General features: G+C 47.1%; 1 protein-coding gene across 5 annotated transcripts; it reads left to right on the top strand.

Annotated features, from left to right (window-relative positions):
• The first annotated feature begins 1,918 nt into the window (after positions 1-1,918).
• Positions 1,919-17,934, top strand: ints1 (integrator complex subunit 1). Of its 5 annotated transcripts, none has more exons than XM_076144164.1 (48): positions 1,919-2,028; positions 2,309-2,412; positions 2,668-2,958; positions 3,077-3,273; positions 3,532-3,669; positions 3,760-3,919; positions 4,007-4,112; positions 4,804-4,990; positions 5,170-5,315; positions 5,405-5,546; positions 5,692-5,868; positions 5,953-6,061; positions 6,155-6,275; positions 6,383-6,460; positions 6,547-6,704; positions 6,909-7,011; positions 7,101-7,192; positions 7,290-7,350; positions 7,443-7,640; positions 7,780-7,909; positions 7,990-8,169; positions 8,280-8,429; positions 8,525-8,704; positions 8,794-8,898; positions 9,000-9,167; positions 9,317-9,428; positions 9,515-9,673; positions 9,752-9,898; positions 9,985-10,083; positions 10,282-10,403; positions 10,498-10,752; positions 10,847-11,006; positions 11,108-11,239; positions 11,499-11,667; positions 11,897-12,020; positions 12,106-12,221; positions 12,407-12,494; positions 12,760-13,007; positions 14,072-14,201; positions 15,098-15,231; positions 15,314-15,506; positions 15,639-15,760; positions 15,853-15,962; positions 16,087-16,200; positions 16,284-16,354; positions 16,439-16,530; positions 16,931-17,040; positions 17,152-17,934. In XM_076144164.1, exons 2-48 carry the CDS (start codon positions 2,358-2,360, stop codon positions 17,265-17,267), a joined length of 6,555 nt encoding a protein of 2,184 aa, XP_076000279.1. In that variant the 5' UTR covers positions 1,919-2,028; positions 2,309-2,357; the 3' UTR covers positions 17,268-17,934. The 5 variants fall into 5 exon arrangements, with proteins under 5 accessions (XP_076000279.1, XP_076000278.1, XP_076000276.1 ...); XM_076144163.1 differs by having other exon boundaries at positions 11,894-12,020; XM_076144161.1 differs by having other exon boundaries at positions 5,953-6,070; positions 6,912-7,011; positions 11,894-12,020.
• The last annotated feature ends 395 nt before the right edge of the window (positions 17,935-18,329 follow it).

The following is an 18,329-nucleotide window of genomic DNA, read 5'->3' as shown; positions in this document are numbered from 1 at the left end:
GTATGAAAACACTTTACATAACCCGTTGGCAGGCTGACGCTGGATTAGAAACGTATGGGCTGCAGTTACAGTAGTATAGTAGTAGTAGTAGTGGTGCTGGTGCTGTGAGCTGTGGCATCATAATGATCGTTGGTTCTCTGTAAGATGACGTTATAGTGTCAGCGAGCAAACATGCAGCCTTTATGAGACACGGTTGTTTGATACAGTGGAAGAAAAAAGCATCGTTCTTGAAGTCCTGTGTCGGGTTAACACAGGACTCAGCTCAGTGCCTATAGGCGATATGTGGACTCAATTATCAAGGATCTGCAAAGCTTGGATGGCCTCCCTTCCTCTAAGTCTAACCAAGACAGAGGGACGAGAGAACACACATGTCATTTCTTAAAAGTGTGAAAACTTGAACCTTGACCTCAGAGACTTTATAACATCAATACTCAAATAGATCTTCTCTCTTAGTCCAGAGTTGAGGGTGTTTTCTGTTATGACTGTGTTGCTGGGTGACATTTCAGTCTCTTGTGTTATCAGTATGGAAATGAGCAGAGTTGTGATAAATTTGCTCTGATTGTCTCGGTGGGATTCCTTTTCTGCTGCGTGTTGCCTGGATGAAGTCAGCGCAGGAGATTTAGATACTTTATCATCGGCGATAATGCTGTTTATGCTTCAGCTCGTACTTTGTTAGGTTAAGTCATCTGTAATTGTTTTACACAAATGATAAAATCCTATTCTAGTATGATAGAAACTTCCTGTTCTCTCCAGAGACGCTGACAAAGTTGGCTGTTTCTCACAAGTCTGAAGATTTAATAGCGTCATATTTCATTCTAAATGTGTATTTCTGAAATATGTTAATTTATTACATTAAACGATGGGAACTGTCAAGGGCTGCAGAATGTCGACTACTGCCACCCTGTGTTTAATTAGTGGAATTTCATCTTGAAGTCAGATTTTATTGTTAAAATTATACTGCCACACATATATATTTTTATTGCAAACACTTAATATTTAAGTTTCACTTGAGTAGCAACAAAGCTCCATTCCTCTGTTGTAAATGGAGCTTAATCAGATGAGACATAAATACATGCGGGACACTTTATACTGTGTGGGAGGAGAGGAATCTCTTATCAGTCCTGCTCAGTTGTTTTATTCTATCCAGAGGGATTACAACCGATGATTCATCCTTAAGGTTGTACGACATTTACTTTAATATAAACCAGACATGCTAAGTCATTCTTAACTTTAGAAATGATTATTCTGTGGGATTTTATCAGAAGCAGATTACTTCATGAGATCATCAAGCAGTGTTTGCGTCATTGTGTCCAACACCAGTTTATAATTTTTGTGTGTCTTTTTTGTTCAAACCAACATAAGCAGTAAAGGCAGCTTGTACTTTGTAGGATTTCCTGAGGAAAAGTTCCTGTAAAGTTCCAATAAATAATTTAGAATAGATGAGTGTTGTATATAGTTCATCTCATGTGGATGTAATCTGAGTAAGTGTCATATTTGGGAAACAAATGTTTTCTCATCATCCATGTATTAATAATTTATTTATTTCTTCCTGCACTTGGTGAAGTCATGAGCTATCTGTGTAGCATTTACATACATCATCCACATTTTCAGAAGTGATAGTTGAGGTTGCTTCTGGCTCTATACACAATTATCTCCACTATAGGAGTCAGGATTAGTGATTTGGTCCTTCTTTCAATGCTGTTGTGGTAGAGCGAATCTACATTTTCCAGGCAGTGACAAAACATTGTCGACAAATGAATAAACTAAATGTTAGATGAAGAGATTCCATCACAACAAGGCGGTTTTGCTTACTTTGTTTGTAACGTACTCAACAAAAAAGTGAGTTACCACCACCTTCCGCCAGCAGATGGCAGTAAGCGCCTATACGTTTGGCGAATCACACTAAATACAAAACAGAAGAAAACGTAACAGCTCGATTCTTCTGTGAGGCTCGGAGGAGCTAATGCTAACATGTTTTAAAGTGCAGCGTTCAACCCAAACACAGGGAATTTGTGTAATATAAAACACGTAAGTCAAGTGGAGCACGTATCATTCATTTGTCAGCATGTTTTCACACAAATATTTAATTCAACATAACTTAGCGGACCTTAATCGATACCAGTAGCTCGTATATTAGCATCTTCCTTGTTTCTTTGCTTCTAGTCTACCAGCAGGTAGAGCATTGACCGTAACATTAAGCTGTACAAACTTAACTCTAGCTAAATTCGATTATGTTCTGCACTAATAAACACTTGTGGAAGTATCTGATGTCTTTGTTTTCCTTCGTCCACTGCCTGATCTGAATTAGGTAATGTCCCCGTCTTAACCCGCTCGTGATCCAGAGTGTGTCAGTCAAGATGAATCGTCCCAAACCCACAACACTCAGGCGGCCCAGTGCTGCCAAACCATCAGGTAAGACGGACACTTGCTTAGTTCTGATGTTTGCAGTATGTGCGTGATATTGATGTTGTGATCCAGACACTTCTGAATTCAAACGTTCCAGTCATAATAAAGGCTTTGAGTTGTACAAGATTGACAAACTGGACTGGCCCGGTGCTGTGATTGTGTATTTGCCGGATGCTACCTTCAACTGTGTACAGCCCTCTCTTAAGTTAGATGATCAATCAACTTATCAATCAACCTTCATCGCATCTATCTCTTTCCCAGCTCATCCTCCACCAGGAGATTTCATTGCTCTTGGATCAAAGAGCCAAGGTGGAGAACCCAAAGCCCCTGCAGTCCTCCTGAAACCAGCGTCCACTGGTTTACCTGCCGACCGTAAGAGGGAGACGTCCTCCACTCTGCCCTCCTCATCAGGTCTGTCCAGCCTTGCCAAGCGTCCCAAACTCTCTGTCACCCCTCCAGTGAGTGCCTTGGGAAGACTGGCTGATGTTGCAGCTGGGGACAAACGAGCGATATCACCCTCTATAAAGGAGCCATCAGTGGTGCCTATTGAAGGTAAATCTTTCTAAATCGTTAGATCCAATATGGCTGTCATACCAGCACCACCCTCTGAGTGTTTGTTATGCTACAGATCCTCATAGTTCCAAGTTAAAGCTTCTCTCTTCCGTGGCAGTTCAACCCGCAGTGCTGCTGGATGAGATCGAGGCTGCAGAGTCGGAGGGAAACGACGATCGCATCGAGGGGCTGCTGTGTGGAGCCGTCAAGCAACTCAAGCTGAACCGGGCCAAGCCTGACACCGCCCTGTTCCTCAGTCTCATGTTCCTGGCCAAAATCAAGCCCAATGTCTTTGCCACTGAGGGAATTATTGAGGTAAAAGAGAGATTTTAACCTCATAATGTTCATATGGTCACGACTGACACTATTAGACACTAGTTTATAGTAGTAGACACTATTAGACACTATTTATAGTGCAGTCAAACCATCAATATTAAATACACACATCTTTAGACTATCATAGTTAACATTCATTCTTTGTTTTTCCCTCACTTATCACTGTCATAATATCTGAAAGTTCACTGTGCAGACGTTGACTTGTATCGCTCTCTTCCTGTCACATTGTGTCTGAAGGCCTTGTGCAGCCTTCTGCGTCGAGACGCTTCTATCAACTTCAAAGCGAAGGGCAACAGTCTTGTGTCTGTTCTCGCTTGCAACCTGCTGATGGCAGCTTACGAGGAGGATGAGAACTGGCCAGAGATCTTCGTCAAAGTGAGAATCTCCTGAAATCTGCTGAAATTGTATTGAAATCCCTGAAGCATTTGAGCCATGCCTTAACTCTTTCATCTGTTGTGTTTTCAGGTTTACATTGAGGACTCTCTGGGGGAAAGAATCTGGGTGGACAGTTCTCATTGTAAGATCTTTGTTGACAACCTCCAGACTGCTTTCGGCACTAAGATGCCACCTAAAAGTATGCTGCTCCAGGCTGACACCGGCCGAACTGGCGGAGATCTGAGTGCAGGTACGTTCTGTTTAGGAAGCCTTTTGTTGCCAAGGCGAATGTTTGCAGATTCAGGAAATGAATTCTGGTGGATGGTTTTGTTGGCAGGGAGCAGCCCTCACCCCTCGACCCCAGATGAGGACGACAGCCAGACTGAACTGCTGATCGCAGAGGAGAAACTTAGTCCTGAGGATGAAGGGCAGATCATGCCGAGGTATGAAAGCAAATCCTTTAAGCTCCCATAAAACCTCCTTCAAGCCTGAAAATGTTGAATGGTTCCTGTACCTGAACAAGCAAAGAAGTTACAAACAGTTTGAGTGACAGCTAAAGCTCAAATCCTTTGAAGCTAGTGTTTGTTTATAATCAACAGGTTCAGTCAATTAAGCAGAGATACCAAAAGTCACAGCAACAATGTCCTGAATATTCTGAACAGTGTGTCTGTAGGTTGAAGTATGTGGAACTAGCTGAGTGCCACAAAAAGCTAGGAAGAAAACAGAAGAACTACTGTTTGCTTGAAATCACAATCACAGCAATAAACACCTAAAGCAGAGTTATCTAAATATCTTGGCCGCAAAAGACTTGGGATTACTTTTGCAAAATTATGATTTCCATTGCAGATTTTTTCATTTGAGTTAATTAACAAATTATTATTACTACTTCTATTATTATTATTGCAGATAAAGATCCAGACAACCTTTTATTAGATTGTCCTCTTATGTTGAGACATTGTTGGCCTTTATCTTAGTTGTACAGTGATGTTTGTTCTGTATGAATCTCTCAACAGTTATTTTTGTTAATCTCGAGCTAATCTAGAGTCCTGCCTTTGCATTGTTGGAATATTTTTTACCCCTGGTGGTTTTAATTCTAAACCATTGTCCTTTGTCTGACTTGTTGTCATCCTGCAGGTATGAGGAGCTGGCAGAGAGCGTGGAAGACTACGTGCTTGATGTCCTCAGGGAGCAGTTGAACCGCCGCCAGCCAATGGACAACGTGTCCCGAAACCTGCTGCGTCTGCTTACAGCCACATGTGGCTTCAAAGAGGCTCGGCTCATGGCTGTGCAGAGGCTGGAGATGTGGCTCCAGAACCCAAAGGTGGGAGGAGGAGGAGGAGGAGGAGGAGGAGCATTAGTCATTACAGACAGTGTCACCACAATGATCTAACTGAAGCCACCAGATTCACCCTTTTTCTTTCTTTCTTTCCTTCTTTCCTTCTTTCCTTCTTTCTTTCTTTCTTTCTTTCTTTCTTTCTTTCTTTCTTTCTTCCTTCACAGCTTACTCGACCAGCTCAAGACCTCCTCATGTCTATGTGTATGAACTGCAATACCCACGGAGCAGACGACATGGAAGTAATCTCCAACCTGATTAAGATTCGTCTCAAACCCAAAGTCCTTCTCAATCACTACATGCTCTGTGTCAGGTCAGTGGAGTCCCCCCCTCTCCCCCCCTCCCTCTCTCAGTTTCTCTTCACTCAGTGACTTACACTAACTCATGGGTGTGATTCTGCAGGGAGCTGCTCAATGCACACAGAGACAACCTGGGCACGATGGTGAAGCTGGTGATCTTTAATGAGCTGTCCAACGCCAGGAATCCCAACAACATGCAGGTCCTCCACACGTTGCTGCAGCACAGCCCGGAGCAGGCGCCAAAGGTGGAAATAGTCTTTGTTTGTTTTTTTTCATTCAGGAGACGTCTGGAAATGTGTTCATGTTTGTCTGCTTTACTTTTTCTTGGCCAGTAAATTCCCCCCCAAATTACTCTGCTTATGCAATCTAATTGTCCCATTGTGTCTCCAGTTCTTGGCTATGGTGTTCCAGGACCTTTTAACCAATAAAGATGATTACCTCCGTGCCTCCCGAGCGCTGCTGAGAGAGATCATCAAACAGACCAAGCATGAGATCAACTTCCAGTCCTTCTGCTTGGGTTTAATGCAGGAGAGGAAGGAGCCCACCTATGTGGAAATGGAGTTCAAAGTAAGTGTAAAGGAAAATCCCTCAATCCTCCTCTGTTGATGCTCGCTTCCAGGTTCTGAACTGGTCGTTCTCATCTCTCCCCAGGAACGCTTTGTTATCCAGGTGACAGATTTACTGACCGTCTCCATGATGCTGGGCATCACGGCTCAGGTCAAAGAGGCCGGCGTCGCCTGCGACAAGGGAGAGAAGAAGAGTAAGCAATGTGTGCTTCTTTTTTTGCTGCATTGTTTTTAGCATTAGATGGTTTGAGTTGCTCTCCCTTGAACAGTTTCCTGATTTGTCACAGATCTGGAGGGGCTAAGATCGTTTCAGAATCAGATCGCCGCCATTCAGAGAGATGCCGTGTGGTGGCTCCACACCGTCGTCCCTTCCATCAGCAAAGTCGGCGCAAAAGACTACGTCCACTGGTCTGTATCTGTGTGGAAGCCATCAGTTGAGCTTATTCACACCGCACGTGCTAACCCATCGTGTTATGAACTTCTTATGACGTCTGCTGTCTCTGTCATGCCTGTAGCCTTCACAAAGTGCTTTTCACGGAGCAACCTGAGACCTACTACAAGTGGGACAACTGGCCTCCGGAGAGCGACAGAAAGTGAGCGCTCATCCAGTTTTCATCATTGGAGCGTGTTTCTGCATCCACACAAAGCTTGTTTTGATCATTTCCTCTCCTCTCCACAGTTTCTTCCTTCGCCTGTGCTCCGAGGTGCCCCTGTTGGAGGACACGCTGATGCGCGTGCTCGTGATCGGGCTGTCACGCGACTTGCCCCTGGGCCCGGCTGACGCCATGGAGCTCGCAGATCATCTGGTCAAGAGGGCGGCCGGAGTTCTGTCTGATGGTATGTGTCATTAATGTTAAGGCTGTTTATGTTTCTATCTTGAATATTTGGACTTTTGATAAACATATATGATCCAGTTTAACAAGCATTCGTCTTAGGTCTCTGTATTTACATAACGTACAGTTGTCATTGAAGTGCTACATTCAGAAAAGCTTTTGATGATGTCAAATTTGAGCTTTGGAGGCATTTGTCTGTTTCTTTCAGCAGCAGACCTTGAAGTGCTCAAAGTGGAGAGAATCCAGCTCATTGACGCCGTGCTGAACCTGTGTACATACCACCACCCGGAGAACATTCAACTCCCTGCAGGGTACTTTACTCCACATGTCTGCGCTGGCATCTTTAAAACCACTTACCGGTTATTCAGTCCAAACTAACACCTGACTGTGAATGTTTAAGGTATCAGCCTCCCAATCTGGCCATATCTGCTCTGTACTGGAAGGCCTGGCTGCTGCTCCTGGTGGTAGCTGCGTTTAATCCACAGAAGATAGGTATGACAGACGCTTTGCATGCGTTAGAATCATATTCATCTTTATTCTAATACACAAAGTATTATCTACAGCTATATTGTGTGATGTTTTGCTTTAGGTTTGGCTGCCTGGGACGGCTATCCTACTCTGAAGATGCTCATGGAGATGGTGATGACAAAGTAAGTAAAGATGGTGATGATGATCCCTCCCTTGCAGGTAATGGAAGTCATACAGCTTAACCACTAACCCACACCTCTTCTGGGCCTCTTAGTAACTATTCCTACCCGCCTTGCACCGTTGCCGATGAGGACACGAAGACGGAAATGATCAACCGGGAGCTGCAGCTCGCGCAAAGGGAGAGACAAGATATCCTGGCCTTTGAGAGCCACTTGGCAGCCGCATCCACCAAACAGACCATCACCGAGAGCAACAGCTTACTGTTGTCTCAACTGACCAGTCTGGACCCACAGTAAGACACCAAGTAGAGTTACTTTGTAAACACGAGTTAACGGAACACCACAAACTTCAATCACTGATGGTTTATGTTAACGTCTGATAAGTAAAAGTTGTCAGTTGTTTTTGATGAATTCGTTTTCGTTGGTGTGCAGGGGTCCTCCTCGTCGACCTCCACCTCAGATCCAAGAGCAGGTGAAAACCCTCAACCAGTCTCTGCGCCTAGGTCATCTTCTGTGCCGCAGCCGCCAGCCAGACTTCCTGCTCGACATCATCCAGAGACAGGTAACGAACAATACATAACATCTCTGCACTGCTTTGGTCCCTTCAACACAAGGAGTCTAACACAACCTTTTCCTCCACAGGCTTCCTCCCAGTCCATGCCATGGCTTGCCGACTTGGTCCAGTCCAGTGAGGGGTCCTTGGATGTGCTGCCCGTGCAGTGCCTGTGCGAATTCCTCCTGCACGACGCTGCAGATGATAGCCTGCCAATAGAGGATGATGATGAAGCAGAGAGCAAAGAGCAGAGGGCCAAGAAGAGACAAGTAGGTCGACCGTAACGGAGTTTATGAGGCTGCAAGCTACGTTTGTTTGTTTAAGTTTTATTTTAATGCTTTCATCAATTCGTTTACCGGTATGTTTTCCCTCCTGTTAGAGACAACAAAAGCAAAGGCAGCTTCTCGGACGGCTCCAGGATCTTTTATTAGGTCCTAAAGCTGACGAACAGACAACGTGTGAAGTGCTGGACTACTTCCTGCGTCGTCTCAGCTCGTCTCAGGTGGCATCAAGGGTCCTGGCGATGAAGGTAGAAAACGGGAAGCAGCCAACATTGAAAACCTGTTATTATCTCTGAGTGAATATTCAAAACGTCCCCTTTTTATCCTTTGTTTTTGTGTGCAGGGATTGTCACTGGTGCTGAGCGAGGGGGGTCTGAAGGATGGAGAGGAGCGGGACCAGCCCATGGAAGAAGACTCCACGGACGGCGAGCTCCTGCCGGGATACCAGTGGCTGCTACAGGACCTCCCGAAGCTCCCTTTGTTCGACAGCGTGCGGGGCATGACGTCCACAGCTCTGCAGCAGGTCGGGGTCTCCGAGCGCCGCAGTGGATTCCTTCTTAGTATCTGGCCTCGAGTGCACTGTATCATTTTTATCTCTCTGTCGTTCCCAAGGCCATTCACATGGAGACGGACCCACAGACGATCAGTGCTTATCTCATCTACCTATCCCAGCATGCACCGGTGGAAGAGCAGGCCGCGCACAACGACCTGGCTCTGGTAAATGACAGCTCACTGATTGAAAGAAGCTTGTGTTTGTAGCTCTTACGCTCTCACAGCTGACACAGATCTGGTTTTTCCCCCGCCTCGCTCTTCTCCAGGACGTGGCCAGGCTGATCGTGGAGCGCTCCACCATCATGAACAGCCTCTTCTCCAAACACTCCTGCAGGCCCGAGTCTGACGCCGTGCTCTCCGCGTTCCTCACCATCTTCTCAGCGTACATCAGGAGGATGAGGAAGACCAAAGACGGAGAGGACCTCTACAGCTGGGTGAGCGGACATGAAGACATTGTCATTTAAAGTTAATGCTGCAGTTGTGTAAATCTGGCGAGATACAGCGGCTTCCGCTTCTCAAATGCAAAGATCAAAGCGTCATCAGCTGACAAACGTTTGTTGGTCTTTCCTTTTTCCTTTTCCAGTCCGAATCTCAGGATCAGGTGTTTCTGCGCTGGACTACGGGAGAGACGGCCACCATGCACATCCTTGTGGTCCATGCCATGGTGATCCTGCTGACCCTCGGCCCGCCCAAAGGTACACCCCTTTTGCCCAACACTTCCGATGTTTGCTTTATTCAAAGAGCTGAGCGTTCAAGTTCAAACTCCTCTGTTATATTCCAGGAGAGAGTGACTTCTACGCTCTTTTGGATATTTGGTTCCCGGACAAGAAGCCTCTCCCCACCGCCTTCCTCGTGGACACCTCAGAGGAGGCCCTCCTGCTGCCCGATTGGTTGAAGCTGAGGATGATTCGATCAGAGGTTGCTCGATTGGTCGATGCAGGTACAGCACAGGTTTTTGTTTGCTCAGCATAAACATGAGTTGTATTCATTAATCTCACGATATTTGTATTTCCAACAGCCTTGCAAGACCTGGAGCCTCAGCAGTTGTTGCTGTTCGTGCAGTCTTTCGGCATCCCCGTGTCCAGCATGAGCAAACTGCTGCAGTACCTGGATCAGGCCGTCTCCCACGACCCACAGTCACTGGAGGAAAACATCATGGACAAGCGTAAGAGTCTGCAAAAAGTGTGAATTCCAGTTTTGTTGCCACTGTTTTTTATGATTGATAATAATTGAAGTTCTCCTCGCCGACAGACTACATGGCCCATCTCGTGGAGGTGCAGCATGAGCGAGGTGCCACTGGGGGGCACACTTTCCATTCACTGCTCAGTTCTTCTCTGCCTCCCAACAGAGGTCAGCGTCTTCATCCTCTGTTACACTTTACTATAGAGACTTTAATGGCTCTAAAATAAATGTTACAATATTAATGTAGGCGTATTCATCATCTTGCATGGTAATGAGCTGTAATGTAAGATGGACAAAGGCATGTGTAAAAATGTATGCAAAGGATGTAAATGACACTGTGTCGTGACTTCACCCCCCACCTCCCAGATACCACTGATGCGAGTAAGTCCAAGGTAACCGTAGAAACGCCCCATAGCTCTCTGCAGCGAGCAGCCAGTCAGATCCCTACAATCGGGCTTGAGGACGACCTCACAGGAATAATGCTCCAGGTAATCTGTGTTTCCCTCGTCTCTGCTCAGCGTAACGGATGGGATCAAGCATTCATTACAGAAGTTGACATTTTGTACATTGCCTCTTGCACAGATCTTCCCCTCAAAGGTGGACCCTCGCTGGCTCGGCCCCCCGCCCAGCCAGCTCTCCCTGGCCCTGCAGCAGGCTCTGGCCAAAGAGCTGATGCGGGCCAAGCAGGGCCACGTTCAGCAGGGGGCGCTGGCGTTCCACCTCCTGCAGGCCATCGCCGCCCTGCTCACATCCACTCACGCCGGGCCCATCGTCATGTCCATGCACCGGAGCCACGCCCTCTCCTGCCCTCTGATGCGCCAACTTCACCTCTACCAGGTGTGACGTAGAACAAGTTGATCCATCAAACAGCCATTGGATGATGATGATGATGATGATATTTATCCCTGTTGTCGTTTCTGCTCCTCCTAAGCGTCTCGTCTCTCAGGACATCGCTTTCTCCTCGCTGTTCCTCAAAGTCGTGGTGGAGATGTTAATCTGGTTGGACAATCCGACCGTCGAGGCAGGTCCACTAAAGACCCTCCTGAAATCCTTTGCTGGCCAGAACTCTCACAAACACATGCACAGTGACGGTGAGAATCCCACATATTCACCTTTTCAGATGCCAGTTCAGTTTTCAGTCAACAATCAAAGATGATGGATGGATTGATGGATGAGTGTCTGTGCCGCTCAGTGCGTACAGGTTTCCTTCACTTGGCCGAAGCGTTGGCGTATCACAGAGACGCCGAGGTGCCGGTGAGGGCCGTCATTGCCATGCTGAAGGCCGGAGAACGATGCAACGCAGAGGCCGAGCTCATCATCAAAGGTAATAATGGAGCCGTACTGTGGGTGTTACGGGCGTTTCAGTAACCGGGGGAATTGGATTATGAGCAAAAAGTGCAGTGTATTGTTGGAGTTGCTAATATGAACTGAAACAGAAGCCACTGAAAAGAAGATTCAGTTGGTGCGCTGCCAGAAAGTGGGAACACGCACGGCCGCATTCACCATTTGGCTTCGCTCCACAAAGACGTGTTAATGGCCGACCAAAGCCAACAATTAAGCAAGGCGCTTTGTTGTGTTTCCAGTGTTGCAGGGTCTGATGGAGGTGAAGTCGCCGTATCTGGAGGAGGTCCTGTCTCTGTTGATGACAGTCGGCACGCAGAACGGGACAGCTGGTCCTGTTGCCATGGTGATTTCCCTGCTGCTCCAGGAAAGCGAGGAGCGAACCGTGAAGAAGGAAGTCGACTCTAGCAAGTGAGCACTGCCGTTCAGTTTCGCCCTCTCAACTCTCAAACATTTGTATTGGACTGGTTTGACTGTTCTGTGGCTGAAACGGCTCATCACAGGGTTCAGTCCAGGCAAAATGCTTGAAAATGGAACTAATTATGGAGAAATTAAAGGTTTTTTTTCAATCCCTTGAAATTTCAAGAGGATATGAATTCATTAGACGTTCATTAGTAACCCGTCAGTTTCCCTTCAGCAGCTCTGAGGTGACGAAGTCTGGCCTGACGTCAGGGCTGCTGGTGGATTGGCTGGAGCATCTGGACCCTGAGGTCACTTCAGTTTGTCCCGACCTGCAACAAAAGCTGCTGTTCTCCCTCAACAAGGTGAGAGGCTCAGGCGCTCTCCTCCTCTTCCCTCTGTGTGCGGTTGTCAGTATGTGATGCTCAGCCTAATGTTTGTGCGTTCCAGGCCCGAGGGACCCCGGCGTACAGACCCTACCTTCTAGCCCTGCTTACCCATCAGTCCAACTGGTCCACACTGCTGCAGTGCATCAGCGCCATCCTCAGCAAGCGCAGAGACCACAAGTACGTCAATGTAACCTGTGTGTGTGTGTGTGTGTGTGTGTGTGTGTGTGTGTGTGTGTGTGTGTGTGTGTGTGTGTGTGTGTGTGTGTGTGTGTGTGTGTGTGTGTGTGTGTGTGTGTGTGTGTGTGTGTGTGTGTGTGTGTGTGTATTTCTCTCAGTTTGATGGACTGTGTGATGTTTTTCAGACTGGACCCATCGTCAGCTTTGGACTTCCTGTGGGCTTGTAGCCACATCCCACGTATCTGGCAGGGACGAGACCAGAAGATCCCTCAAGTAGGATCAGAAGCAACCATACACACACACACACACACACACACACACACACACACACACACACACACACACACACACACACACACACACACACACACACACACACACACACACACACACACACACACACACGCACACACACACACATACACACACAAAGCCTCCAAGTTGTCACATTACTTTTTTCCAGACAGAAGTCACAGGGAGTTCATTCCGAAGAAGCTTTCCCATTATGTCACCTTTTTCTCTCTTTTTGCCTCTGCAGAAAAAAACGGAGAAGTTGGTGCTGCGACTCAATTCAGAGGAGCTCATTAGCCTGGTGGACCTCATCCTGTCAGAGTCGGAGCTTGACAGTTGCGAGCCGACCCGTGACCAGAGCGCGGCGGACCAGGCCTCCTGCTCCCTCATCCAGGCCAGGCTGCCCCTCCTTCACTCCTACTGCAACGGAGATCTAGAAAACATCAAGAAGCTCTCCGAGTACCTCATCAGCTGCGGCAAGAAATGGGAGGACAGGTGCGGTGCAGATTTGCCTTTCCGTCTAATTAGACCAAACTCTGAAACCCTTTCATCTCCGTTACGTTGCGCTGATAAACTCTGGGGCTAAATCGCACGAGATTCCTCTTCCTCCCAGTGCAGATGAACTTTTCAGACTTTCCTCTTGTCAGCCACAATGCCGCCGACCGGGGGAAAGCTGGATAATTAGCTCTATTGGTGTGAAATTAAAAGTAGCGGAAGTCGTCTGCGCTGTGATCTCTTTTAAAAGCTCAGTGTGTTATAATGAAGCCGATAGGATTAAAGCCGCAGCTCTAAACTGGCCTGTGTTGTGGATTCCTGCCCTGACTCGGCTGTCAGAGATCAGGGTGCAACTCTTTGTGGAGGCAAACCCCAGCTTTCATGGACGTGTCTCTTCTTATTAACGCGCTTTAATGAGGAAAACTTTGGCCAAGGTCAAGCAAAATTAGCTGCCGAGTTACAATATTTTAAGCACAGCTAAGCCGCCTGGTAAAGTGGTCGCTGGATATAAAACGAACGCAGGAGGATGAGAAGGCATCGGAAGCAAAAGAGTTCGGCCTTGTGTCGAGTAAACACCGTTGTATGTTAAACACTATTAGCGCAAAAGCTTAGCGGCAGGTGAGCGGGTGTTTACTCCAGTCGTGCAGCAGCTAGCAAACGTTAGCTTTACTCTCTTACTTCTTGGTCAAGGTCGCTCCGATCTCCTCGCTGCATTTCTGTAATAAACTGCATCATTCCCGACGATATTCCAGCTAAGAGGATTTCATGAAACCACAGTGACCGGAAGGCAAATCTCCCTGAATGATGCTGCATTATTCATGCGCCGGGTTTTGTATTAATGTACATTAATTAGCGCTGCTCGCAGAGAGACGTGCCTCACGCTGATCTCTGCCCTCGTGTCGCAGCGCTCGAAACTCGGGAATTGACGATACCGCGAGTTTGACACCGTCCGGGCTGATTTCAGGGGGAAACACAGGAGGAAACGCTCTTACAGACTTCCTTTGGTGCTACAGAGTTTTGTTCTTAAAGGTAAACAGTCATTGTTGTTGTTGTTGTGGTTTCAGTGCGATGAGTAAGCGGTGCCAGAGCTTGCTGCTTCAGATCTACCTGCACTTCCCTGAGGTCATCCAGCACATCAACCTGCCCGACGGCACCTTCAGCAGCGGCGGGGCGGCGGAGAGCAGCAGCTGCAAGGTGAGCAGACGGGCGTTTACCCACGCCACAAGGAACTCTACTACTATTGCGTAATCTGCCCGTCTGTCCTTGGAGGCGTTCTGGCGAATACAATGTCACACAGGCGGCATAGGTTTCCCATAGCAAGAGTTAATGAGCTGGAGAAATTGGAGAGAAGCGCTCATTAGAAAACAAGCAAAGTTGATAAAGAAATATTTGCTAATTAGCGATTGAGCCTAATTAGCTGAATTAACGGCTCCATTAGCATCACGGGTAGTTTAATGTATGATTGTAATTAACGCTGTGACATTAAGCAGCTCAAGTGCCTCTTGTTTAAACATGCATACCTCAAGAAGTTTATGGACAATTCAATTACTGAGCGTGGCGGCGGCGGTGAGCGCGGCGGTGAGTGCTGTGAACGCTCCAACCGTTTTCTTCCTTTCCTTCTTATTTCTCCTCCAGAGATGAGATGTGCAGGACTCCTTTGGGACGAGTCTCTGTAAACGCCACCCAGAATGCTACAAATTCTAATCTGTAGTGTAGTGCCTCCTAATATTGCCCCCTGTGTTAAAATGATAACTCGAAGCTGAAATTCTAACAGGTTTGTTGAGTTTGTTACAGGTTCTTTATGGGTACATTAGCGGCCCTGTCGGGGTTAAATAAAGGTTTCATTTGCACACGTTCACTCACAGGCAGAAGTTAGTGTTTTATTCCGGCTAACTTTAAGAGCTTGTGCTGTATTGATTTTGTTTAACTGGACAAGCAGCAAACAAACTCCTTCAAGCTCACGTTCACATCTCCCGCCTATTTACATGTATTACAGTTTGTGTAGTAAACCCTATGGCCTGCAGGTGGTGCTGTTGAGGCTGTCAGTCTCACACGTTGAGTACAAATCTCATTTCTTGTTTGTCTCCCAGCTCGACGTCCTCGTCCATCGCCTGGTCACGCTGCTCGCCGATGTCGGAGAGTCAAAGTCCACAGAGGGCCGCGTGTCTGATGCCAACCTGGCCTGCAGGAAGCTGGCCGTGTCTCACCCCGTGCTTTTGCTCAGGTGAAACACAAACACATCCACGTGCTCGGCGTAGGGATTTAGTTTGGCCGCCATTAACCGTTTGGCCCCTCCGCTCTCGCAGGCACATGCCGATGATCGCTGGGCTCCTACACGGGCGCATTCACCTCAACCCCTACGAGTTTCGCCAGCCGTGCCACCTGGCGTTCTTCACCAACGTGCTGGCCATACTGGAGCTGCTGCAGCCCCTCGTTTTCCACAGCGACCACCAGAGGGCGCTGCAAGACTGCCTTCTGTCCTTCATGAAGGTCCTGCAGGTGGGTGGCTCACACACATCCTGTCACACTGCTCCACGCCATGAGGCCAGAGTGAGCGCCGTTTGACTGTGTGTGTGTGTGTGTGTGTGTGTGTGTGTGTGTGTGTGTTTGTGTGTGTGTGTGTGTGTGCAGAACTTTCACAGGACCCGCTCGCCGTTCTTCCTCAACAAGTTCCTGCAGTTCACTCAGAAATACATTACCCACGATGCAGCAGCGGCGGTGCCTTACCTCCAGAAGCACTCGCACATCTTGCAGTAAGTTTGCGTCTCGCTGCAACAACAGACGCCACGTCTGTGAAAGGATTTGTAACAACTCTTGATTTCTGTTTTGCTCTTTCTTCTCCCAGGAGTTTGTGCTCAGATTACCCAGACCTGGTCCAGCTGAAGTCTCTGCTGGCTGGACTCACGTTGCCGGTGAGGAGCTCCTCCTCAGAGACCTCAGCAGAGGACAGAGAAGGTCAGAGCAGGTCACGCAGTCGCACCGCCAAACACTTTTAGGAACGTCCGGCCTGAATGAAGATTTCAGCTGAAACGCGTTGACATGTTTCGCTCAAATGATTGTTTCTGCTTTTTCCCGCCAGACGACATGTCGACCGGCTCCCTGCCCCTGGTCAACATCTCCGCCTCAGTTTCGCTGACCGCCGGCGACATGACACTGTGTCTGAAGAAGATGTCGAGAGGAGAGGCGGTGGAGGGTAAAACTGCAACACAACATTACAGCAACTCTGCTTGTACAAACACACAAAATCCTAATGAGTAACTCTGCCATCTGCCGTAGACATGCTGGAGGTGTTGACAGAGGTGGATGAGAAGTCTAGGAGGAACCCGGAGATCATACAGTACTTCATTGTGAGTCACGATCATCCGCACGGGGTCACGGTGTGTTTCATGTCTGAACGCTTTGATCACAGATCTGTTTTCCCCCTTTCACAGAACGACCTGCAGAGGCTCATGACGTCATCGGAGGAGCTGTGTCGGAACATGGCCTTCAGCCTGGCCCTGCGCTGCATCCAGAACAATCCCTCGTAAGTGTGCAGCGCTCCAGGACGCCGCCTAGGGAGAGCATGCCGGAACTGCAACAGGATATGGAAGCTGATGTTTCTGTGATAGATGTTGTCTTGAAGGGAAATACGTTTCAAACAAACCAAACTCTCCTCTTTGCTCAAATTCACATTCTTCTTCTTCTTCTCCTCCGTCCCTCAGTCCATCATTTTGTCTCTTATCATTGTTTACGTTCAAACACACAGCGGCCATACGCTTAGTCACTTTCCCTCCCTAAATCTTCTGTTTTCCCTCTTTTTCCTCCTCCCATCTCGTTGCAAACAACAGAATCTTAATCCAAAATTCATTTATACACAAACTAAAACTAAATATTTGCATTTGTTGACTTTAACTAATAATAGAACTGTTGTTTTTCTTTTCCAGCCTGGCGACAGACTTCCTGCCCACCTTCATGTACTGTATGGGCAGCAGTAACTACGACGTGGTGCAGACGGCGCTCAGGAATCTTCCAGAATACGTACTGCTCTGTCAAGGTGAGGACATGAAAAACATCAGAACTCTCAGCTCACGGCGTATGTTGAAACATTTAAAGTCCGAATAAGTTACCGCAGTCTTATATCAGCCGACCTTTTCCCTCCCTGCAGAGCACGCAGACATCCTGCTCCACAAGGCGTTCTTAGTGGGGATCTACGGACAAATTGACACCAGCTCGATGATCGCAGAGTCTATGAAGGTGCTTCACATGGAGGCGACAACATAACGGCCCAGAGGATTCACAACCCCGAGGTGCAGTCGCTCCTTTTCTCTGCGTTCCTGAGTGACGGTGGTATTTTAGCATCATCTGTGGCTCTCCAGTGGTAGAGGATAGATTGAAGGAATCTCTCCAGAAGTTTTGTGGACTTCCTAAATTCTCAGAACGCTTTAAAAAAAAAAAAACGCTTCATATCTGCGATTACAGCCACATTATTACAGCGTCTGTGGTTTCATCTGTTCCTCATTTTCGGGGCCACTTCTGCAGACTTCTGTGACATTATGAGTTTTTTTCAGAGAAAATGATGCGTTTAGGGAAATACCACACACACTTATTTAGGCTTCAGATGAGTAATACCTTGAGTATAGAATGACACAGTTATAAGTTATAGTGGTAGTTACTGTCCTAACTGCATGTTTCAGTTTTAAAGAGTCTTGAATTCACGTCTGAAGAAAGAAATGTCACATTTTTATTGCTTTTTTTATTTCATTGTTTCCCCAAATCTCAACTTAATAAGAATTCAAATTAATTCCGAGTACTTCTGGAATTCGTGACCTCGATGCTGCCGAACATCAAGGGGTGTACTTTTTTTAAAGATGGTAATCAGAACTTAAAATGTGTAATTATCAAATCATTTCACTTACAAATCATAGATTAGGAAGTGGAAAACAAGACGTGTTGCTCTCCAAACGCTTATCTTCATCTTCATCATCTTCAGTAGCCGCAGTTAAAGGTCCAAGCTTTTCCATGTGTGAGCCACTTTGATGTGCATTGAATAAAAAAAACCAAACTTTTGAAAGTGAAACTTCTTTTTCTTGAGCCTCGGCTGACAGAAGATGAACGACGTGTGTGTGTGTGTGTGTGTGTGTGTGTGACGCCCCGTGTTTGTTTCACCGCCGCTTCATTTGGAAACCAACTGAGTGTTGAAATTGAATAGTAAAAACAGAAAGACCCAATTATTACCTTTCATATTAATATTTCAGCACCTCAAACAATCTGATGTGTGTGTGTGTGTGTGTGTGTGTGTGTGTGTGTGTGTGTTGTGGAGGCCCTGTGCCCTTTCATTTCATT

This window comes from Genypterus blacodes, unplaced genomic scaffold, assembly GCF_046128005.1.
Source record: "Genypterus blacodes isolate CSIRO-AG114 ecotype Tasmania unplaced genomic scaffold, CSIRO-AGI_Gbla_v1 ptg000028l_1, whole genome shotgun sequence".
Classification (NCBI taxonomy): domain Eukaryota; kingdom Metazoa; phylum Chordata; class Actinopteri; order Ophidiiformes; family Ophidiidae; genus Genypterus; species Genypterus blacodes.
Note: the sequence above shows the minus strand (reverse complement) of the source record. Positions and strands in the feature narration are given on the sequence as shown.

What these genes read in the sequence shown, in the direction of transcription:
- ints1 (XM_076144159.1), top strand. Translation starts at nt 2,358, where the DNA reads ATGAATCGTCCCAAACCCACAACACTCAGGCGGCCCAGTGCTGCCAAA. An exon ending in TCACAGGAATAATGCTCCAG is followed by an intron (nt 10,404 to 10,497) that starts GTAATCTGTGTT and finishes CCTCTTGCACAG; the next exon opens with ATCTTCCCCTCAAAGGTGGA. An exon ending in CGGAGAGCAGCAGCTGCAAG is followed by an intron (nt 14,202 to 15,097) that starts GTGAGCAGACGG and finishes TTTGTCTCCCAG; the next exon opens with CTCGACGTCCTCGTCCATCG.